General features: G+C 36.8%; 1 protein-coding gene across 10 annotated transcripts in view; it reads right to left on the bottom strand.

The window, feature by feature from the left end:
- The window catches only part of LOC5578843 (homeodomain-interacting protein kinase 2), a 312,570-nt gene that overhangs the window by 86,092 nt on the left and 208,052 nt on the right, over positions 1-18,426 (bottom strand). For 7 of the 10 annotated variants that reach the window (XM_021843605.1, XM_021843606.1, XM_021843607.1 and 4 more), the window contains one exon: positions 8,379-8,459. The exons of 2 other annotated variants lie outside the window; for them this stretch is intronic. In XM_021843605.1, the coding sequence (XP_021699297.1) occupies positions 8,379-8,459 (81 nt within the window). Of the gene's footprint in view, positions 1-8,286; positions 8,460-18,426 lie in introns of those variants that run through there. One more of the 10 variants, XM_021843612.1, reaches the window with a different exon arrangement.

Raw genomic sequence — 18,426 nt, 5'->3', positions numbered from 1 at the left:
GGAGACGCCTCTTACTACTTCTCGGTCCTCCGACGTTCGGCATGATCCTCGCTATCGTGTTGACCGCCTTCGACGCCTTTTCGCAGGCGTAGTCCACGTGAGCGTTGAAGTTTAGACCCCCAGATGCTTCAAAGCACGTTTTGATGAAATATCTTGCCTACCGATGTTGATTTCAACCCTCTGAACAGCTTTGAGGTTGCTAACCAGCACTAGCTCCGTCTTATGATGAGCCAGCTGCAGTTTTGCTCCAGTCATCCACGCTTCAATCGTGTCAATCGCTTCCGTCGTCAGCATTTTGACCTCTTCCAACGTCTCGCCAGTCACCGTTAGAACGACATCATCTGCGAATCCAACAATTTCCACTCCGTTAGGTAGCACCAGCATTAATACTCCATCGTACATCGCGTTCCAAAGCGTTGGACCAAGGATTGAGCCTTGTGGCACTCCTGCCGTGATCCTGATCGACTTTTGACCCAACTCCGTTTCATATACCAGGACTCTGTTTTGGAAATAGCTTTTTAGCATACTGCACAAGTAGCCAGGAACTCGCATTCTATGCAGTGCTAAGGCTATAGCCTCCCAGCTGGCGCTGTTGAAAGCATTTTTGACGTCAATCGTCACTACGGCGCAGAACCGATTGCCTCTCCTCCTCTGTTTGGATGCCTTCTCCGCATTCTGTACAACTGTCCGGATTGCATCCACCGTCGAGACCCCTTTCCGGAATCCGAATTGTCTCTTCGATAAGCCACTCTCGCTCTCTGTGCATTGTGTCAGCCTGTTAAGGATGATCCTTTCCAGGAGCTTACCAAGTGTGTCCAGCAAACATATAGGTCTATACGATGCTGGGTCCCCTGGTGGCTTCCCTGGTTTTGGCACCAACACCAGCTTCTGAACCTTCCAACTGTCTGGGAAACAGCCTTCATCCAAGAGTTTCTGCAGCGTCGTCCTGAACAAATCCGGGAACGCCAATATCGCGGTTTTTAGTGCTACATTGGGGATCCCATCAGGACCAGGAGCTTTCTTCACCTTCAGACCCTTCGCCACTGCTAGTAGCTCTTCATTAGAGATTCGCACACCTCCGGGTTCTTCTTCCTCGTCTTCGTATGGCGTAGGCGGCCACACTGTTGGGTCATGATGCGGAAACAGACCTTCCACGATAATCCTCAACTTGTCTGGACATGTTTCGACTGGTGTCACCGGACCCTTAAACTTCGCCATCACAATACGGTAGGCGTTGCCCCAAGGGTTTTCTTCGGCTTCTCGACATAGCTCCTTGTAACAGCTGGACTTGCTCCGCTTAATCTCTTGTTTGAAAGCAGCTCTAGCTTCACGGAAAGCGATTCTCCGTTCCTCTCTCTCTACTTCGGTTCTTGCTCTCTGGACGCGTCTTCTGGCTCGGAAGCATGCAGCACGGAGGGTACTAAGCGTCTCATTCCACCAGTACGCTGGGCGCCTTCGGTTCCTAGGCTCCAACTTTCTCGGCATCGATGCATCACAAGCCGTTGCTACCACTTCTGTCAACTCTTCTGCGTCAAGGTTCGCCCTGCTGTATGTTCGAAGCGCCTCAATAAACACCTCCTTGTCGAAGTCCTTTGTCTTCCACTTCCGCTCGTATGTCCTCATTCTCATCGGCGCTGGGGAGATTCGCCGGCCGATGCTGTAGAGAATCGCCTGATGATCACTGTATGTATGTATGTATGTATGTATGTATGTATGCGTATGGGAAAAACGTGTTTGTTCATCATACCTACTAACACAGGCAAAAGTGATGAAAACCCTTGTGGAGCCTGTTTAGTAGAATGCCTGTAAATATACAAAAAGATGAGTAGTACTGTTCCTTTTAATTCTACTATTGTATCCTTCGACAGATACGCGTATTTCAACCTTAACTGTAAAGCCATCTTCAGTGTTGTGTACTTGACTTGACTTGGTTTGTGTTGTTGAAATCAAAATAAAATTTTCCGGAATGGAGAAACACGAAATATGTTAGAAAAGGGCCTATTTTTCTTTTTTTATTTGAAAATTTTATATAAGTATGAGTATATCTCGAAATTGATGCAACCTAGAAAAATTTAACTTAAGTACTCTTCCAATGCATTTGCTGTACTATCAAATAAACACATAAAAAATATTGTTTTCCTTTATTTCGATTTTTTTTTAATTTGTAATATTTTAAAAAAGTATAACTTTTTTTGTCCATAATTCTTACATTATGAAACATTGTGCAATAAATCACATAAATTTTCCCTCAAACATGTCCAAAAATAATAAAAATCACAGATGCATTTTCATAGAAAATCGATTTTATTATTTTTTATTTAAAAATTCTGTCATTATTTTTTACCGTGCATATTTTTTTCCAAATAGTCCTAAACAATACCTACAACAACCGCAAAATATATCCAAAAATTAAAAACATCAAAGTTGCGGTTTTTAAGAACTATTAGCTTCAATTTTCCATTTGAAAATATCGTTTATATTTTTTATCGTGCACTCTTTTTTCAATACTTAAGCATAAATGTTTTGATCAAACGATAAACGATTTAGCTACGATTCGCTCAATCAAAATAATTTTTTTCTGGAATGGAGAAACACGTAATATGCTTGAAAAGGGCCTATTTTTCTTTTTTCATTTGAAAATTTTATATAAATATGAGTATATCTCGAAATTGATGCAACCTATAAAACAATTACTAAGTACTTTTCGATTGCAATTTTTCTGTGCTTTCGAATAATCACATAAAAAAAATATTGTTTTCCTCTATTTAGATTTTTTTTCAAAATCTGTAAATTTTTAAAAAATCATAACTTTTTTGTCCATAATTCTTCCATTTTGAAACATTGTGCAATAAATCACATAAATTGTCCCCTAAAACATATCCAAAAATAATAAAAATCAAAACTGCGTTTCTGGAGAAAATCGATTTTAAAATTTTGTTTTTGAAATAAAAAATATCTGCAACTTTTTTTTACCGCGCATATTTTTCTCCATATAGTCCTAAGCAATACCTACAACTTTGTAGAAGATCTTAAATCGATCGGATAAACCGTTTTCGAGTTACAGTTTTTTAAAGATTTGCCATGCGTTTTCCGATACGCCCTTCTCAAAAATAAGGCGAGGTTCAAAATGGCGGTCTGAAAGTGCATAATGGCATTTTTGGTCATAAAGATGCATGCAAATTTTCAGGCGATTCAAAATATACAAAAATAATCGGGTTTGCGAAACGGCGTGGAACCGGCTCAATGGTAATAAGAAATATCACCTTAAATTATCAGGAGTTCATGCGGAAAATGTTCGAATCTGACGCAATCAAGCGGAAAGAAAATTCTGTTTACCCTACAGGTACTAGTGGTTGAAAACGCCAAACCACCAACGGATATTCCAAGATAGAAAATAAATCAAATCAGTTTGCACAAACCGTTCTTGGAGCGAACCGTTGTTGCGACATCCAACTCAACCCTGCCCAAGTCTATCGTCTGCCGTAGTCAGATGGATCTTCTTCAACAAGCCTACGACAGCGAAGATGCAGAAATGGAAAATGAAATTTGATTACCACCAGGTTCGTTCTCGGGTGTTGCCTGGAAATAAATTGTTAATAGCGGCAACCGTTTTCAAGGGACAGAAAAGTCTATTACATTCATTAGATTTTGCTGTGAGGTATGGGTTAAATTAAATGCAACACATAGTCCATTTCCAATGGTCTTAAAATACACAATTCGTTTTATATAACATAGTAATTCCATATGAGGGACATGTGCTTCTTTGTGACTAATGCATCGTTTAGGTGAAACATATCGATGAGTCAAACAAGCGATTAAAAATATATTCAACTCAATTGATTTGCAATTAGACCTCAGTGCCGAAATATTTTCAATGACCTGATCAAATTTAAGAAGAATCTGGAAAAAAAAATCTAATAGGAATATTTGAAGAAATCCCATCAATATTCTCTGGAATAACCAATGAAACAAACTTTGAAGGAAACCTGATGGAAATCTCTGGAAAACATTTGTTATCATTACTGGGAGAATTACCCTAGAAGCTCTGGAATGCATACTAAGGGAAAACCTTAGATGAATTCTTGGTGGAGGATTTTGTAAATTTGCAAGCTGAAGATAATTGCTGCATACATTCCAGGAACAGTTTTGAAGGAGCAACAGGAGAAATTCTCCAAAAAATCCTTGACTAGTTTCTTGAAAGAAAGAGTCTCCTTTAGACAAGGAGAAATCACTAATAAATCCCAACAGATTTTTTTTATGAACAAATATTGGGTAGGATTCGGATTTGGAAAAAGCCCCGGGAAGGCTGGCAATTCGGATATTACTATTGCCGAGATTAAAATTTTAAAAACCTACGGAACCATCCGTAAATAGTGTACCGTTTCTAATTTTCTGTGATTTCCTTATAGTAGATTAAAAAAAACATATTACATTGATGAAAGAAACCAATAACCAAATGGTTTGTAGAAAATTATTTATATAGAATTATAATTTATTTTTAGTGGAGAAATCCCCACAGAAGTCATGGGAGGATTTCTAAAAAGATAAATCCCTAAAATATTTCATTAGGAATTTAAAAAAAAAATTAAATATCTTTGGAGTTATTTTTGGTAAAAGGTATGAAAACTTTCACAAAAAAAGTCTAGCAGGAATATTTGAACAAATCACCGCAGATGTGTTACAGGAATTTTTGGAAATGTATTTTAACTCTTGAGAAATCTCTGATAAACTTTTGGCAGCACCATTGTGAGGGTTCCTAATACCATTCAAAAATTAATCCTAGGAATATTTCATAGAGAAATTTCTGAAAACATCCCTTAGGGAAATGTAGTTTCTACCACACATTTTTTTGCGAACAGCCATGAAACTCGAAATTTTGCCACTAGGCGGCGCTAGTGAGCATGATTTTTTTTTGTTTTTCGGTTATGTCGGGATCATAACTAAGTACTAAGGAAGATGGCGTCTTCGCCAAAGTTGTTCATTAGCTTAAGGACCATAAAATTTGAAATTTTGCCACTAGGCGGTGCTAGTGAGCATGATTTTTTTGTTTTACGATTATCTCAGGATCCTGAGAACTTAAGAAAATGGCGTCTTCGGCAAAATTGTTCAGTAGCTCAAGCGCTATCATTAGAAAAGCCATGAAATTCGATATGTTGTCATTAAGCGGCGCTAGTGAGCCTGCATTTTTTTGCGGCTATCTCAGGATCTTGACCATTTAGGAAGATGGCGTCTTCGCCAAAGTAGCTCAAGGACTCTCATTATTTGAGCCATGAAATTCGAAATGTTGCCACTAGGCGGTGCTAGTGAGCATGACATTTTTGTTTTGTGGTTATGTCAGTATCCTGACCACTTAGGAAGATGGCGTCTAAGGTAAAGTGATTCAGTAGATAAAGGACTATCATTAATTGAGCCATGGAATTCGAGATTTTGCCACCAGGTGCCGCTAGTTGCATGAACCTTTTGTTTTGCGGATATATCTGGATCCTGACCAATTAGAGAGATGGCGGCATGCACACAAGTATCAACTGGTGTCATAATCTTGAATCTCATGGCTCAAATAATGGTAGTCCTTGAGTTATTGAATAACTTCTCTGACGACGCTATCCTTCTAAGTGGGCAGGCATCTGGTATCTGCAAACCAAAAGTTTCATGCTTACTAGCATTGTCTGATAGCAAAATCTCAACACACTTGGCTCAAATAGTGATAGTTCTTTAGCTACTAAACAACTTTACATAAGACGTCATCATTCTTATTGCTCAGACTCTTGATGAAACAAGTCTCAGGCTCACTATACCTAATGCAAAGTTTTGAATCAACTAGCTTGAACAATAATAACCCTTGACTAACTGAGTAGATTTGCCGAAGACGCCATGTTTCTGAAATACATAGTTGCAGAACAAAAATTTCTACTACCGTTGCATCTTGAACCTTTTGGATAGAACAATGATAGTCCTTGAGCTACAGAATAACTTTTCCGAAAACGCAATCTTTCTAAGTGATCATAGTCCTGAAATATTGGCCAAACAAAAAGTTTATTCTCACCAGCGTCGCTTGGTGTCAAAGGCTCAAGTATGTTGGTTGATATAATGAAAGTCCTTGACACATTTTTTTTAATGGTCTGGATCCTGGCATAACCGCAAAGCGAAAGTTCCATTCCCACTAGCGCCACCTGAAAGGAAAATCTCGAATCTCTTAGTTAGAATAATGATAGCCCATGAGCTACTTTGTAGAGTACACTAACTCTTTATGTGGCCAGAATCGAGATATTCGCAAAACAAAAGTTCCACGCTTACTTGCGCCACCTGGTGGTAAAATCTCGAACCTCTTGACTAGAATAATGGTCGCTCTTGATCTACTGAACAACTTTGCCGAAGATGCAATCTTTCTAAGTGGTCAGGATCCTAAGATATCAATGATAGTCCTAGAGGTTATGAACAACTTTGGCGAAGACACCATCTTCCTAAGTGGTCAGGATCCAGAGATAACCACAAAAAAAAATTCATGCTCACTAGCGCCACCTAGTGGCAACATTTCGAACCTCATGGCTTTTATAATGATAGAGCTTGAGCTACTGAACAACTTTGCCGAAGACGAAAATTTCCAATTTTAGCGTTACGTAATAAATGGATGCTGCCTAAACAAAAGTTAATTCTTCTTAAACAGTGTTACCAGCCACATGATCATTTGTGTTCCGGCCGACTGTATGGCACACAACACTTCCTTCAATTTTGGTATCACATTCAGTATCTTTATCTTTATTTGGTATTTGCATACAACACCCCCATATAATAAGCTCTTTTGATAACAATCGAGCAGTGTTGCCATCTATTATCAGAATATGAAATTTTCAATGGCCATTTTGGAAAGTTCTTAATCAATGCTTCAACTTTGCCGAATAGCTCGGATTAGTATTTCCACATCTAGATTTGTATTTCGATTCAAAAATGGTTTTTTGAGAGCATTTTCGATCTTTAATGCATAATGTTCTTTTCTTCGTGCACAAGGAAGGTTAAGAAGTATTTTTAATGTAGTTACACTGCTCACACTATTCTGGAACACCTTGGCACGATCATTAGTCACTCATTTCGACATGTAATTGAAATGAAAATGGCCCAAGTAACCACTGTACTTGACGAATCCCTGGGGATATGAATAAGCGCACCCTAACGGAATTTCTGACCAAAACACTGATGGATTTTCTAAACGATTCTATAACTAAATGCCTAGAGGTATTCGTAAGAGTTTCACGATGGAATCTACGGAATTCCTGTATATATTCTTGGAGAAATCTAATGAGGAATTCCTGTAAGCATTTTCATAGGAATCCCTGAAGCAATATTACCTATATTTGTGAAAACAGTGTCTTTTTTTGATCTGAATTATAAGGCGTAGAAATTTAAAATCAGCGGCGCATAAGCATTTATCCAACATCCTAAACAATCGACAATTGAAACCTAAGATGAAAACCACCACAGATTAGCCGTTATTTCCCAGAATACATCGTTTGGGCAAAAAATAGTCATCAAAACATCTCACTCTGTCAAAACACCACCGTCTTACTTACGACCCTTTGAAGATGACAAAATGTTTAGATAGTTTTGTCAACTCTTGAAACTGACGCTTAAAGCTAAACAACTACCACTCTGTAAGCGAATCAAGTTTCGACGACCGTCAAACCGTCAAGCTAAAACTGGTCGTCATAAAACAGCAAGCACCAGAGGCTCCCAGTTCGCGTGAAGTGCAACCGGTGCTGTAGAGCTACATGGGGAACAGCTCAATCTCAGGGTAGGCCAGGTATAGAGCGCCAGCAAGGTCACACTCAACGGCAATCAAATCGACTGATGACGACAACTATAATCGTTGCAGGGTTAACTGAAGCACACCCCAAAAGATACATAACAATTTACTCAATGTGGGTAATTAAGATACGCAGCAACTTTCGGGACGGGTTGCAGGTATATTACGTTCAATTTGAAATCGGCCATACATAACCTTTCGGCAGAAACTGCACAACTGTTGTTTGAAAAACATCGGTGCTAAAAACTCTGCATAAAATTACAATTGACCACCACCTTATTGATAGTCCTTCAAAAACGAGTTCCAGGATAAACCAATTCCGGAAAACGTGATTTAGTGCACTACACAGGCTATAAACAGATCCAAATCCCAAGATGTTCGCCGTAATCACCCGCGTTTGGGTAAATAAAACTCATAATCCGGATGGGGAACTTTCCATCCGTCCACCCAGAGAGGAGATTCGTTTCGACACAACACTGCGTACCTACCTACGGTCGCTGTAGGAAAGTTTATTATTGGATCATAAAATGGTACGTCTGATACGTCCATGCCATGGATGATGGTAAATTAACTTGGTCACCTGGTGTCCCTGGTGCTGGCTTTCTCGCTCGCAATGGATAAGACACGAAAACCGGGATGTTGGCTTGGATAGAAGGATCACCTGAAAAAAAGAGAGAAAGAGAGATAACGGTGGTTAATAAACGGTATAAAATTGGGTAAGTTGTCAGGACAACGGGGCAGATGCTTAATAAATTTATTGGATGCTCCGAATGGGAGGATTTTTATTGATGAAACTTCACCTACAATTAGCATAAACAAGTTTTGAGGCCTTCCTTAACCGAGTGGTCAGAGATTGCGGCTACAAAGCAAAGCCATGCTGAAAGTGTCTGGGTTCGACGCTCGGTCCTGGTTCAGGTCCAGGATCTTTTCGCAATGGAAATTTCCTTGATTTCCCTGGGTATTAAATATCATCGTACTTGCCACACGATATACGAATGCGAAAATGGCAACTTTGTCAAAGAAAGCTCACAGGAAATAATTGTGGAAGTGCTTATAAGAACACTAAGCTTAGAAACAGGCTCTGTCCCAGTGAGCACGTCATTCCAAGCAGAAGAAGAAGTTTTAAGGCATACTAAACTATCCAACCGAGTTGTCAATTATAAGTAATAAAATAAACAATTTACGAAGAGGGAGTGTTTCGAATAAGTGTACATACGTGTAAGTGTTAATTATTCAAAAACTTAGGATACCTTCAATAAGGTTAGGACAAGAAAAGGTTTGGATCAAAATAGATAAACTTGGAAACAGAAATGCTGCTGGGGAGGACGAGCTCCTTGAACACGGATATGAGCAGCTTAATCAATCGATCTATGCAACGATACAAATAAATTCCAATATCTTCCATGTTGTTATAGACAATGCGCGTTGTAACGATTCTTTAGTTCGAGATCAGCAAAACTAACTGATATGAATTCATTAGCAAAATTATGCATTTGAATCAATATATTCGTAATATGAGATACAAAAAACACAGTTTTCGGCTTTTCAAGCAAAATTCTGTTCCATGCTTTTGCATTACAATAATAATTAAAACATATATAAAATACTGCTGTAATCAGTACTGCCAATGGCTAACAGGTCAATTTGGCCTATATGCCAAGTGACTATCTCGGGGATAAGATTCGATCCCAGGTCCTCGACGTGAGAGGCGTGCGTATTAACCCCTACACCAGGTCCGTCCTTTCAATGGCTGTGTATATTAAACTCATTTCAACAGATTGCCCAAGTAGCCACTAGCACGCTAGTTCATCTTTTTGGGCTTATAGGGCTATTATAGGCTAATATAGGGCGTGTCAGCTCTATAATAGCACTATATTAGAACGCAGAGCGATTTAATGTTACTTTGGTAGACATTGGTATGGGTCAAAATTTAGATCCTCGCTCCAGTCCACTTTTTGGGATTGCATTTTAGTCTCATAACAACTGTGCGAAATTTCAGCTCGTTCGGTGAAACTATATTTTAGCACCAGCCGTTAAAACTTTGTATGGGATTTACTATGGGAAAACTCTATAAAAATTCTGAACACAGACCTCGATAGGTATTTTAACGATGAAGAATGTTGCCAAAGACCGCGAAACAATCCGACACTTGTTCAATGAAAACTTATTGACAAGGCGTCGTTGACTAAAATTGAGCAACATTTCCGAAAAGTCTATGCTTAATAACGTTTTTCACAAGCATCGGATTGCTTTTCGATCTTCCACAATGTTGTTCATCGAGATCTGCGTTCAAAATTTAGAATAGAGGACAATGGGCGACCACTGGTGATTTTTCTTTGCAAAAGTAAGTTTTTCCATAGTAAATTCCATACAAAATTTGAACAACTGGCGCTAAAATATAGTTTCACCGAACGAGCTGAAATTTTGCACAGTTGTGATGCAATTCAAAAAGTGGACTGAAGCGAGAACCTCATTTTTTCATATAACCGTATGGGGCCCAGATAGCCGTAGCGGTAAACGCGCAGCTATCCAGCAAGACCAAGCTGAGGGTCGTGGGTTCGAATCCCACCGGTCGAGGATCTTTTCGGGTTGGAAATTTTCTCGACTTCCCAGGGCATAGAGTATCTTCGTACCTGCCACACGATATACGCATACAAAAATGGTCATTGGCATAGTAAGCTCTCAGTTAATAACTGTGGAAGTGCTCATAAGAACACTTATCTCAGACGCAGGCTTTGTCCCAGTTGGGACGTAACGCCAATAATAAGATAAGATATAACCGTATCCCAGGCTTGTGGACATTTCATCAACTATTAACTATCCTTGTCTATCGTCGTGGACTATTTGTATTTATGAAACGTAAGGCCAATTTATACGTTTATTTCTTGTATAAAACTGCTTTGTGCAAAGTGCCCTTATGAGAATCGGATTTATGTGACAAGATGCTCCAAGTTCAAACGTAGATAAATAGCCACTAAAGAGAAAAAAAGAGCCATAACTTTTCGCCAAACATAAAAAATTGCTTGGAATAAAAAGATGTCATATAAAGCCAAGTAGAGCACTCGACACTGAAGAAGTCTGTAATTCGCAGACGAAATAGGCCTATCTGTCAAGATAAGCAACATATTATAGTTTGAAGGTATTTACTCGCCTTTCTAGTGATTTTAGTATTTTAATTTTTGCAAAAAGTGAAGTGTTAAAGTTCAATTAGTAGTTTTAAACATACCGTCGATGGGGGTGACAATGGGTCTAGGGGGTGAGATTGGGTCAAAACGGAAAATTATGATTTATGTAATATATCAGCTAATAACGATGATATCGCTAGAAATAATTATTCATGTGTTAGGGAACATATTATTACACATAATTCATCACAATATACATTTTTAAAATTAGTAATTTTTGTTTACTATATCAATAAACTTGTATGTTGAAACTAGATAAAATTTACAGCATTTAATTTCTCCTGTGCAAAGTATAACGCATGTACTTTAACCTCTATCGTTGTATTAGTAGAAGGCTGAAAGACTTTTCATAACACTTCAAAAGTATTTTCTGGAATCCAATTGATTTTTCAACAAAAATTTTATTTTTTTCGGTACGGTGTCTAAAACATTGAAAATGGGGGTGAGATTGGGTCAAGCAAGAACGATAGTAAATTAAATTGCAAGACCACTTTTTTGACATTTTACGGTGCCGGGTGTTCTCATTCCTCATTAAGATGTGTTTATTCTTTCTAAATACAGCATCTCTGAAACATCAAACAAGTCTACTTGAGGATTCCGTGCATCGAATAACAATGCAACGAATTTTGACAACTTCTCAAACCAGCAACTGTGTTTCGTGCGCAGCAACATCGTAAAATTTTATCAATTGTTTTTTTTTTTTTTTTCAATAAATTTAATTATTTATTAGTGTTTACATATTACAGAAACATCTCACGAAAGTACGAATGAGTTGGATCGCTGAAATACCGGTACTATGAAGTCAAAATCTGCCTGAAATATATTGATCGAGGAATGTCGCACCGAAATATAACTATTTGCGAGGGTTTAAAATAATCACTGTTTCAGTACACCTCTGGGAAAACTGAATAGGCTTTATGGCAATGGGGACGAGACTTTGAAGATAATTTGAGGGAAACAAACAAGAAAATTTATGTAAACTTGACGATAAATGTTGAATCTCATATATTTTCTTATAGCTTTTAGCTTTTGGTATAATCGTTCTTTTAAGTGGGTTTATCATACTTGTGAAACATCTTAGATATCTTTTCATCTTGTTTGCATCGTATTTCATCAATATTTCTCAGCTGTGAATGGTTTTGCAATCATATTCTCAAAAATAAGTTATTTCAATAATAGTGACCCAATGTCACCCCCTCTATGGGGTGAGATTGGGTTATTTTTCATTCACTTGTAGTGCCGCTGTGAATAAATATTTTTCAATAATTTTTTGAACAATTGTTAATGTACCATCAAAGTACATACACACCAAATTTGAAGTTTATTGGAGCTAAATTGCGATAGTTATTCAATAAACAAATCGTACATATGCCTTTTTGACCCATTGTCACCCCCAACGACGGTACTCTAATAATCCCTCCCCTAAATTTAATAAAAAAGTGTAGTGATATATTATAGTCTGCAGAAAGTTTGTGTTAGATTCATTTAATTTTTTTATCATGTTATTTTTGGCAATTTTATTAGGTTTGGTTCCTGATTTTGTCGTCTTTGAGGACAATTTTATCCATTTTGTTTTTGCTTTGAACCTTTTGTGTTCACTGATTTGAAATAATATTTTTTCAGTTTTGAATATTTTCTTAAAAATATGAATATTATCATTACACTTTATGGGTCATTCAAAAATTTCTTCCCATTTTTTTGTGTGATGAACTACCTCAATTTTTGATAACTATTGAAAAAGTTGTGTAAAAAATATTAAAACTTACAGATAGATTTAATTTTGACATAAAAAATGCACCAAGACGAAAAGTGATGCATCAGACAAACTATGAATCGTATCCTTTCGGTGTCTTCAGCGCATTTGGTCCTTATCACTCATTGAACAAATGTGCTGAAGACACCAAGATGCGATGCGTAGTTTTTCTGCTACATCAATTTGTGCTTTGGTGCATTTTTATGTCAAAATTCAACCTATCTGTAACTTTTAAATTAATAGTTTTCACACTACTTTTACAACACTTTTCGAAAATTGAGGAAATCTGTAGTTCGTCACAGAAAAATGAAATGAATCGGTGGAGAAACGGTGGATATATAGCTATCTGAAGTTGACCATTTTGTATGGAAAAACGGCTTTGGTGCATTTTATATGTTCGATACTGTACTTATGTTAGCTCACCTGAAAGAATTCCTATAGGAATTATCGAAAGATCTTTCAAAGTAATAACTGGAGAAATTCATATTTCATTTCACGAAGAAGTTTCATTTATGACAGCTCTAAAAACATTCGGTACACGCACAGTAGTCCAGATTTATGGCAAAAATGACGCCTTCCTTATATTTCACTATTTTTGTCCACGTCCACCATAATCTAGGGAAACATACTCTGTTTCGGACGTTGGTCAACATTCTTTGATTTTCCTGAAACAAAATTGTTTTTTCCATGCCTCCACCTTCAAAAAAAAATGTTAAGTCAAATTAAGGCGATTACAATTTTTATTAATCGATACCGTAATATTGAAAGGGCATTTAAGCAAGATATCTCCACGAGCAACAATTTGAACATAGCATAGTCAGAGATGCTGAACCAAGGTTAGAATGAGTTTTCTAGCAAAAAATATGCTTCAATATTTTTTGGATGTTTGCATCCATTTAGGGTCCAAACAAGAAGAAAAATAACTGAATTTTTAATTTAATTTGATCTTGTATGTGCTCATATGCATTTTATATAATAGATGAATGTTTGGCTCTATTTTTCCATATGAACCATGTTTGGTAATTGAGTTTTCGTACCTTTTCAAAAATCTGGACCTCTGAGATTATTTCCCGAAATTATAAGCGATTTCCAAGCTACAAAAAATTTAGTAAAAAAATGAATTAGTGTCCTATCTACAAGAGGGGTAAATGATAAATCGGATATTCCAAACCCAACCACTGACTACAAGATTTCACAAATGGTGAGGTTCTTATAAGGTAAATGTAAGGTTTTAATACAGAAAATCTAAGATTTCAATACAAGTTCTGTATATGTAAGGGTCTAATACAAATTTAATATTAAGTCTAAAATATTCCTCGAGATTAAATTTCTAAACCCAAAATAGAAATTTAATCTAGAAGAATATTTCACTGATTGCATGTTTGATTTATTGCTTAACATGTAAATGATTGATTTAAGGCTCAATTATTAATGAGGCAAAAGTGAGGTATCGTCCGGAATAAGAAACATGGAAAGGCCACATATTTCTATTTATTTGAAATTATTTGAGTTGCAAAATCAAAATTTTCAACTACGGTTCGAAAGTTAGGTTTATATCATATAGGTATCATACATAACTATTTAATGTGAATGATTTTTGATGAGTTATCTTATGCTATGACCTTAAGTGGCCGTAATATATATCAAAACTGAAATAATTAGGCAATATTGTAACATTCTCATGCAAAAATGTTTAAAAACTTGCATACATTGGTTGGGTGTACCAGGTTCTTCTACTGTGATAAGTTGATATATCACTTCGACAATCCAAAACAAAAAGCCATTCGTTTGACTCGTGTACCATTGAATGTCACTATTTACTTTTTGCACCTGGAACGAACGATATCGTTCATAAACTTAATTCACACTTGTTTGGCAGTTGCAACTGTGAAATATAATCCAATCAAATTTGCTCGATAACTCAAAAAATACCGGAATATTTAGAAGGGTAGAAGCACCGGTTTTGGCCATACGCCAGTTGTAGCCATAGGGGATTATAATCCGTTTTACATAGCCAATCAGCATGAAATCTTTGGTATTCAGTAGATCACATTCGCATAATTCTACATTCATTTACTCGTAAAATTGATTCAAAACATAAGAAAAACAATTCATTTTCCTTTTTATTTTAACTCCCATATACCTAATTTGGCCAGGGCATTCCTTATTTGGCCACTCTCATGAGAAATCAATGCGATTGGCCAATTTAGGAACCGAAGATTAATCACTGGCCAAAACTGGTTCCGTTGGCCTATATTTACCAAAGAGATTTTCAAAGCGAAAAAATGGTTATAGCTCTGTTTTGATATTTTACACACATAATATGGATTGAAAACTTGCATTTGACATATTTGTAGTATAAATACGGCTACCCATTGAATTTTTATTGACATTTTCTTTTAGGCTGGCCAATACCCTACGTTTAAACACTGTTCAGTATCATTCAACATTTGCATTTCTCCCATAATTGGTAGCTACCAGAGAGGCACGTGTCGCAATGAAGAAATAATGCTCAAGCCAGCAGATTTGCCGCCAAGGATACGTAAACACATAAAACGCGAAGCACAACGATTAAACCCGCCCGGAGTATATGCGGATTGACGTCAAAGCTCTGAAGACTATCATCGTCGTCGTGGTTGCCGACTAAATACGCCACGTGACCGACACCACCAAGTTCAGCTTCTCAAACTCAAACCAGTCTTGCCGCTACAGTGACTTAAATGCATATACGTACAGGACACTGTTTTTACATCGAGTTGGTAAAAACTAACATATGATGTATCGAAGTCAAAAGACTGAAAAATGAAGAGCTTCTTCTAATTCTTCTTCTTGGCAATACGTTCTCACTGGGACAAAGCCTGCTTCTATATACGCATATCTATTAAAATTGAAACACACAGCACATGAAACAAAATTGTAATGCTCTATATCATTGTTGAAGTCAATTGAAATTTTGTTCACATGTATTAGAGTACATTTAGGCAATTTGTAGGTGTACATATTTGAAACCTAAACAAATATATGAGCAAATTAAATAATTAAATAATCAATTTTAAAAAAAATAATTCAGGAGTTTTAATTGAAATGTATTTTGTGACATAAATAACAAGCAGTTCTTGTCATCTTAAAGTTAAACCAGATTACTTTGGCTCAACTTTGAAATTCTTCTCAAATATAACACTGCGGAACACGTTTTTGTCTCCAGCACCAAAATACCGCTTTTCACTTAATTAAGGGTTGCTGAATCCATTGCCGTGTTCAGAAATATCATAGCACGTTTAGTTTTTGAGATATTGGCTGTTGAAAATGCAAAAAATGACTATTTCAGCCAACTTGCATGCAAGTTTACCAGCTTGTAAAGCAATTTATTTGCTTAATTTGCCACAGAATTTAAACTTTATGTATATAGCAATACTTATCATCAAAGTTTATAATAGTTTCGATGAGGAAAAGTTGATTTTTGATGGTTTAGAGAATTGTTGTATTTTGCCTTATAGAAGAAACGAAGAATTTTGTATGGAGACTGCAAGCATGTTGAAAAAATCTTGAATGAAAACATTGTCTTGTGCGGATATGAATATCAGTCACTGTATACAGAGGCTTGCAAGCTCGATTTCAGACGGTGGGTTTGTTTTCCTTTTTGGGAGTCTTTTTCCCTTATACTTCGTTCGGGCCGGCAGTACGCTCCCATGTATGTAAATAAATACTTTCCGTAACACGCACCCAGAGGATGGGTGTTTTGCGCAGCAAATTTTGCGATTTTTTTTTTGCACACTCACTGACTGTTTTGTTGGTGATATTCTGTAAATATTTTGGTTTTGAACGCGCTCTTCGCTTATTTTGAATTTTAGGTCTAGATTGATAGATTTCTGAAAAACTGCACTCAGGGTGACTGTTTTCAATTCTCTGTTTATAGTATAACATTACTATCAATCATGCAAGGTAGTTAATTCGTTAATATCAATCTTGCAAATTCATCAAAACAATCTTGGCCTAAATTCATAGGAAAAATCAAGCCCATTGGTACAATTCAGCAGCATACACCCTATACATTCCATTAAGTGATGGGTTCACGTTCGTTGGCTTTCTTCTGGCTCTGCTTGTCTGACGGATGACTACTGACTGGCAGAATATGAAAATGTGATCTAATTTTAGCGTTGCCTGTTTGTGACCAAAACATAACAAATAACAACCGTGCTAGGAATGAATATAAGACGGTCGGTCTCTGCCATACCACAAATACACAAAGTTGACTCTGCCGACGTGACATCGTACATGATTCTGATTCAAAAAAATCGCATCGAGATGCGATGGATACGAATAAAAACTCGTCAAATGATAATGAGATTCGATCGTTCTGGCGGAATTTTGGCTTGAATGACGAAACAAGATTTTGGTCGATCATAACATCCATCGAACAGGAAAAGTAAGGGTTTATTCACAAATTTCATAACGCCAAAAATGGCCATTTTCGAAACCCACCAACCCCCTTGTAACGCATTTTGTATGATTTTTTTTTTCAAATTTTGTATGAGCTGTAACTTCTCAAGGATACCCACCCGCCCCATGCAGCGTTATGAAATTTATGAATGGGCCCTAATCAGCTAAACAGACAGCAATACTGCTCAGGAATTCCGCAAAAAATTCTTGGAGATATTGCTTAAAGAAGTCATCAAAGAATCTATTTAGAAGTATTTTTAGGGAATTGCCAATAAAGATTTTCAGAAAACTATTGAAGGTTGCAGTTACCCTAAATTAACTTATGGAGAAACCATTGATCATTTACTTAAATAATTACTGGAGAAGTACTTGGAAGAGGCTACAGGACTGATCCCTAGATTAAAAATTGGGAATATACCGACAGTAATCTCTGGAGGAAATTCCAGGAGAAACTTCATGACGAATCAATGGTCGAATATATGCAAAAGTTTCCCAATAGATTGAAAATGGCTGAAAGCATTGCGGACCAGGGCTGTTAAAAGTCATGAACATCACGGTAGCTTTGACAAATGAATATTGCTAATATCATTCTTCCCTGTGTAAAAAGTAATCGGAAAATGATTTTCCCGGTGATCTTTCCTGAACTTCGTGGATGGCAATATTTGCTGATGCTATATTTTGCATGGACATGTTTCCCGTCAGGCATTGCAGAATTCGTTCTCAGTTGAATTCGAAGCACGATCAAAGCAAGCAAAGAAAAACATTGCATATGTATCGCTCTATGATCTGTAATGAATCGCAAGTTGTAACAAAATATAAGTAGCAGCTGCGAAAGAGAGCCCCAAATTGATGATCAAACCCATTTTTTCGCGTATTTACATCAGCGCGACAGCCCGAAGGTTAAATAACAACTTTCAAATGAAGTCGTCTGCGATTATTTTCATATGATAACATAATTCTTTATACAGAAAACACAATACCTCGTGAGCGGTTATTGGATCAATAGGTATTTTTGTGTGTTCCAATAACCGCTCATGCAAAAAGTAAAACAATTTTTTAAAGATATGTCGATTTAAGTATACAGCCTTCTTTATTACAGTATTATAGCTATGCTTTGATTATAAAAAATATCAGGATAAATAAAGTAATTCAATATAATGCATTTTTTAGTAAGTTCGTCACGAAATCTGTTTACCGTGAGCGGAAAAAGGAACGCTTTGATGCAGTCATAAATGGAATTCAATGATTTT

The sequence above is a fragment of the Aedes aegypti genome, chromosome 2, assembly GCF_002204515.2.
Source record: "Aedes aegypti strain LVP_AGWG chromosome 2, AaegL5.0 Primary Assembly, whole genome shotgun sequence".
In the NCBI taxonomy this organism is placed as follows: domain Eukaryota; kingdom Metazoa; phylum Arthropoda; class Insecta; order Diptera; family Culicidae; genus Aedes; species Aedes aegypti.
The sequence above is the reverse complement of the archived record's forward strand: the minus strand, read 5'-3'. Positions and strand labels throughout refer to the sequence as shown.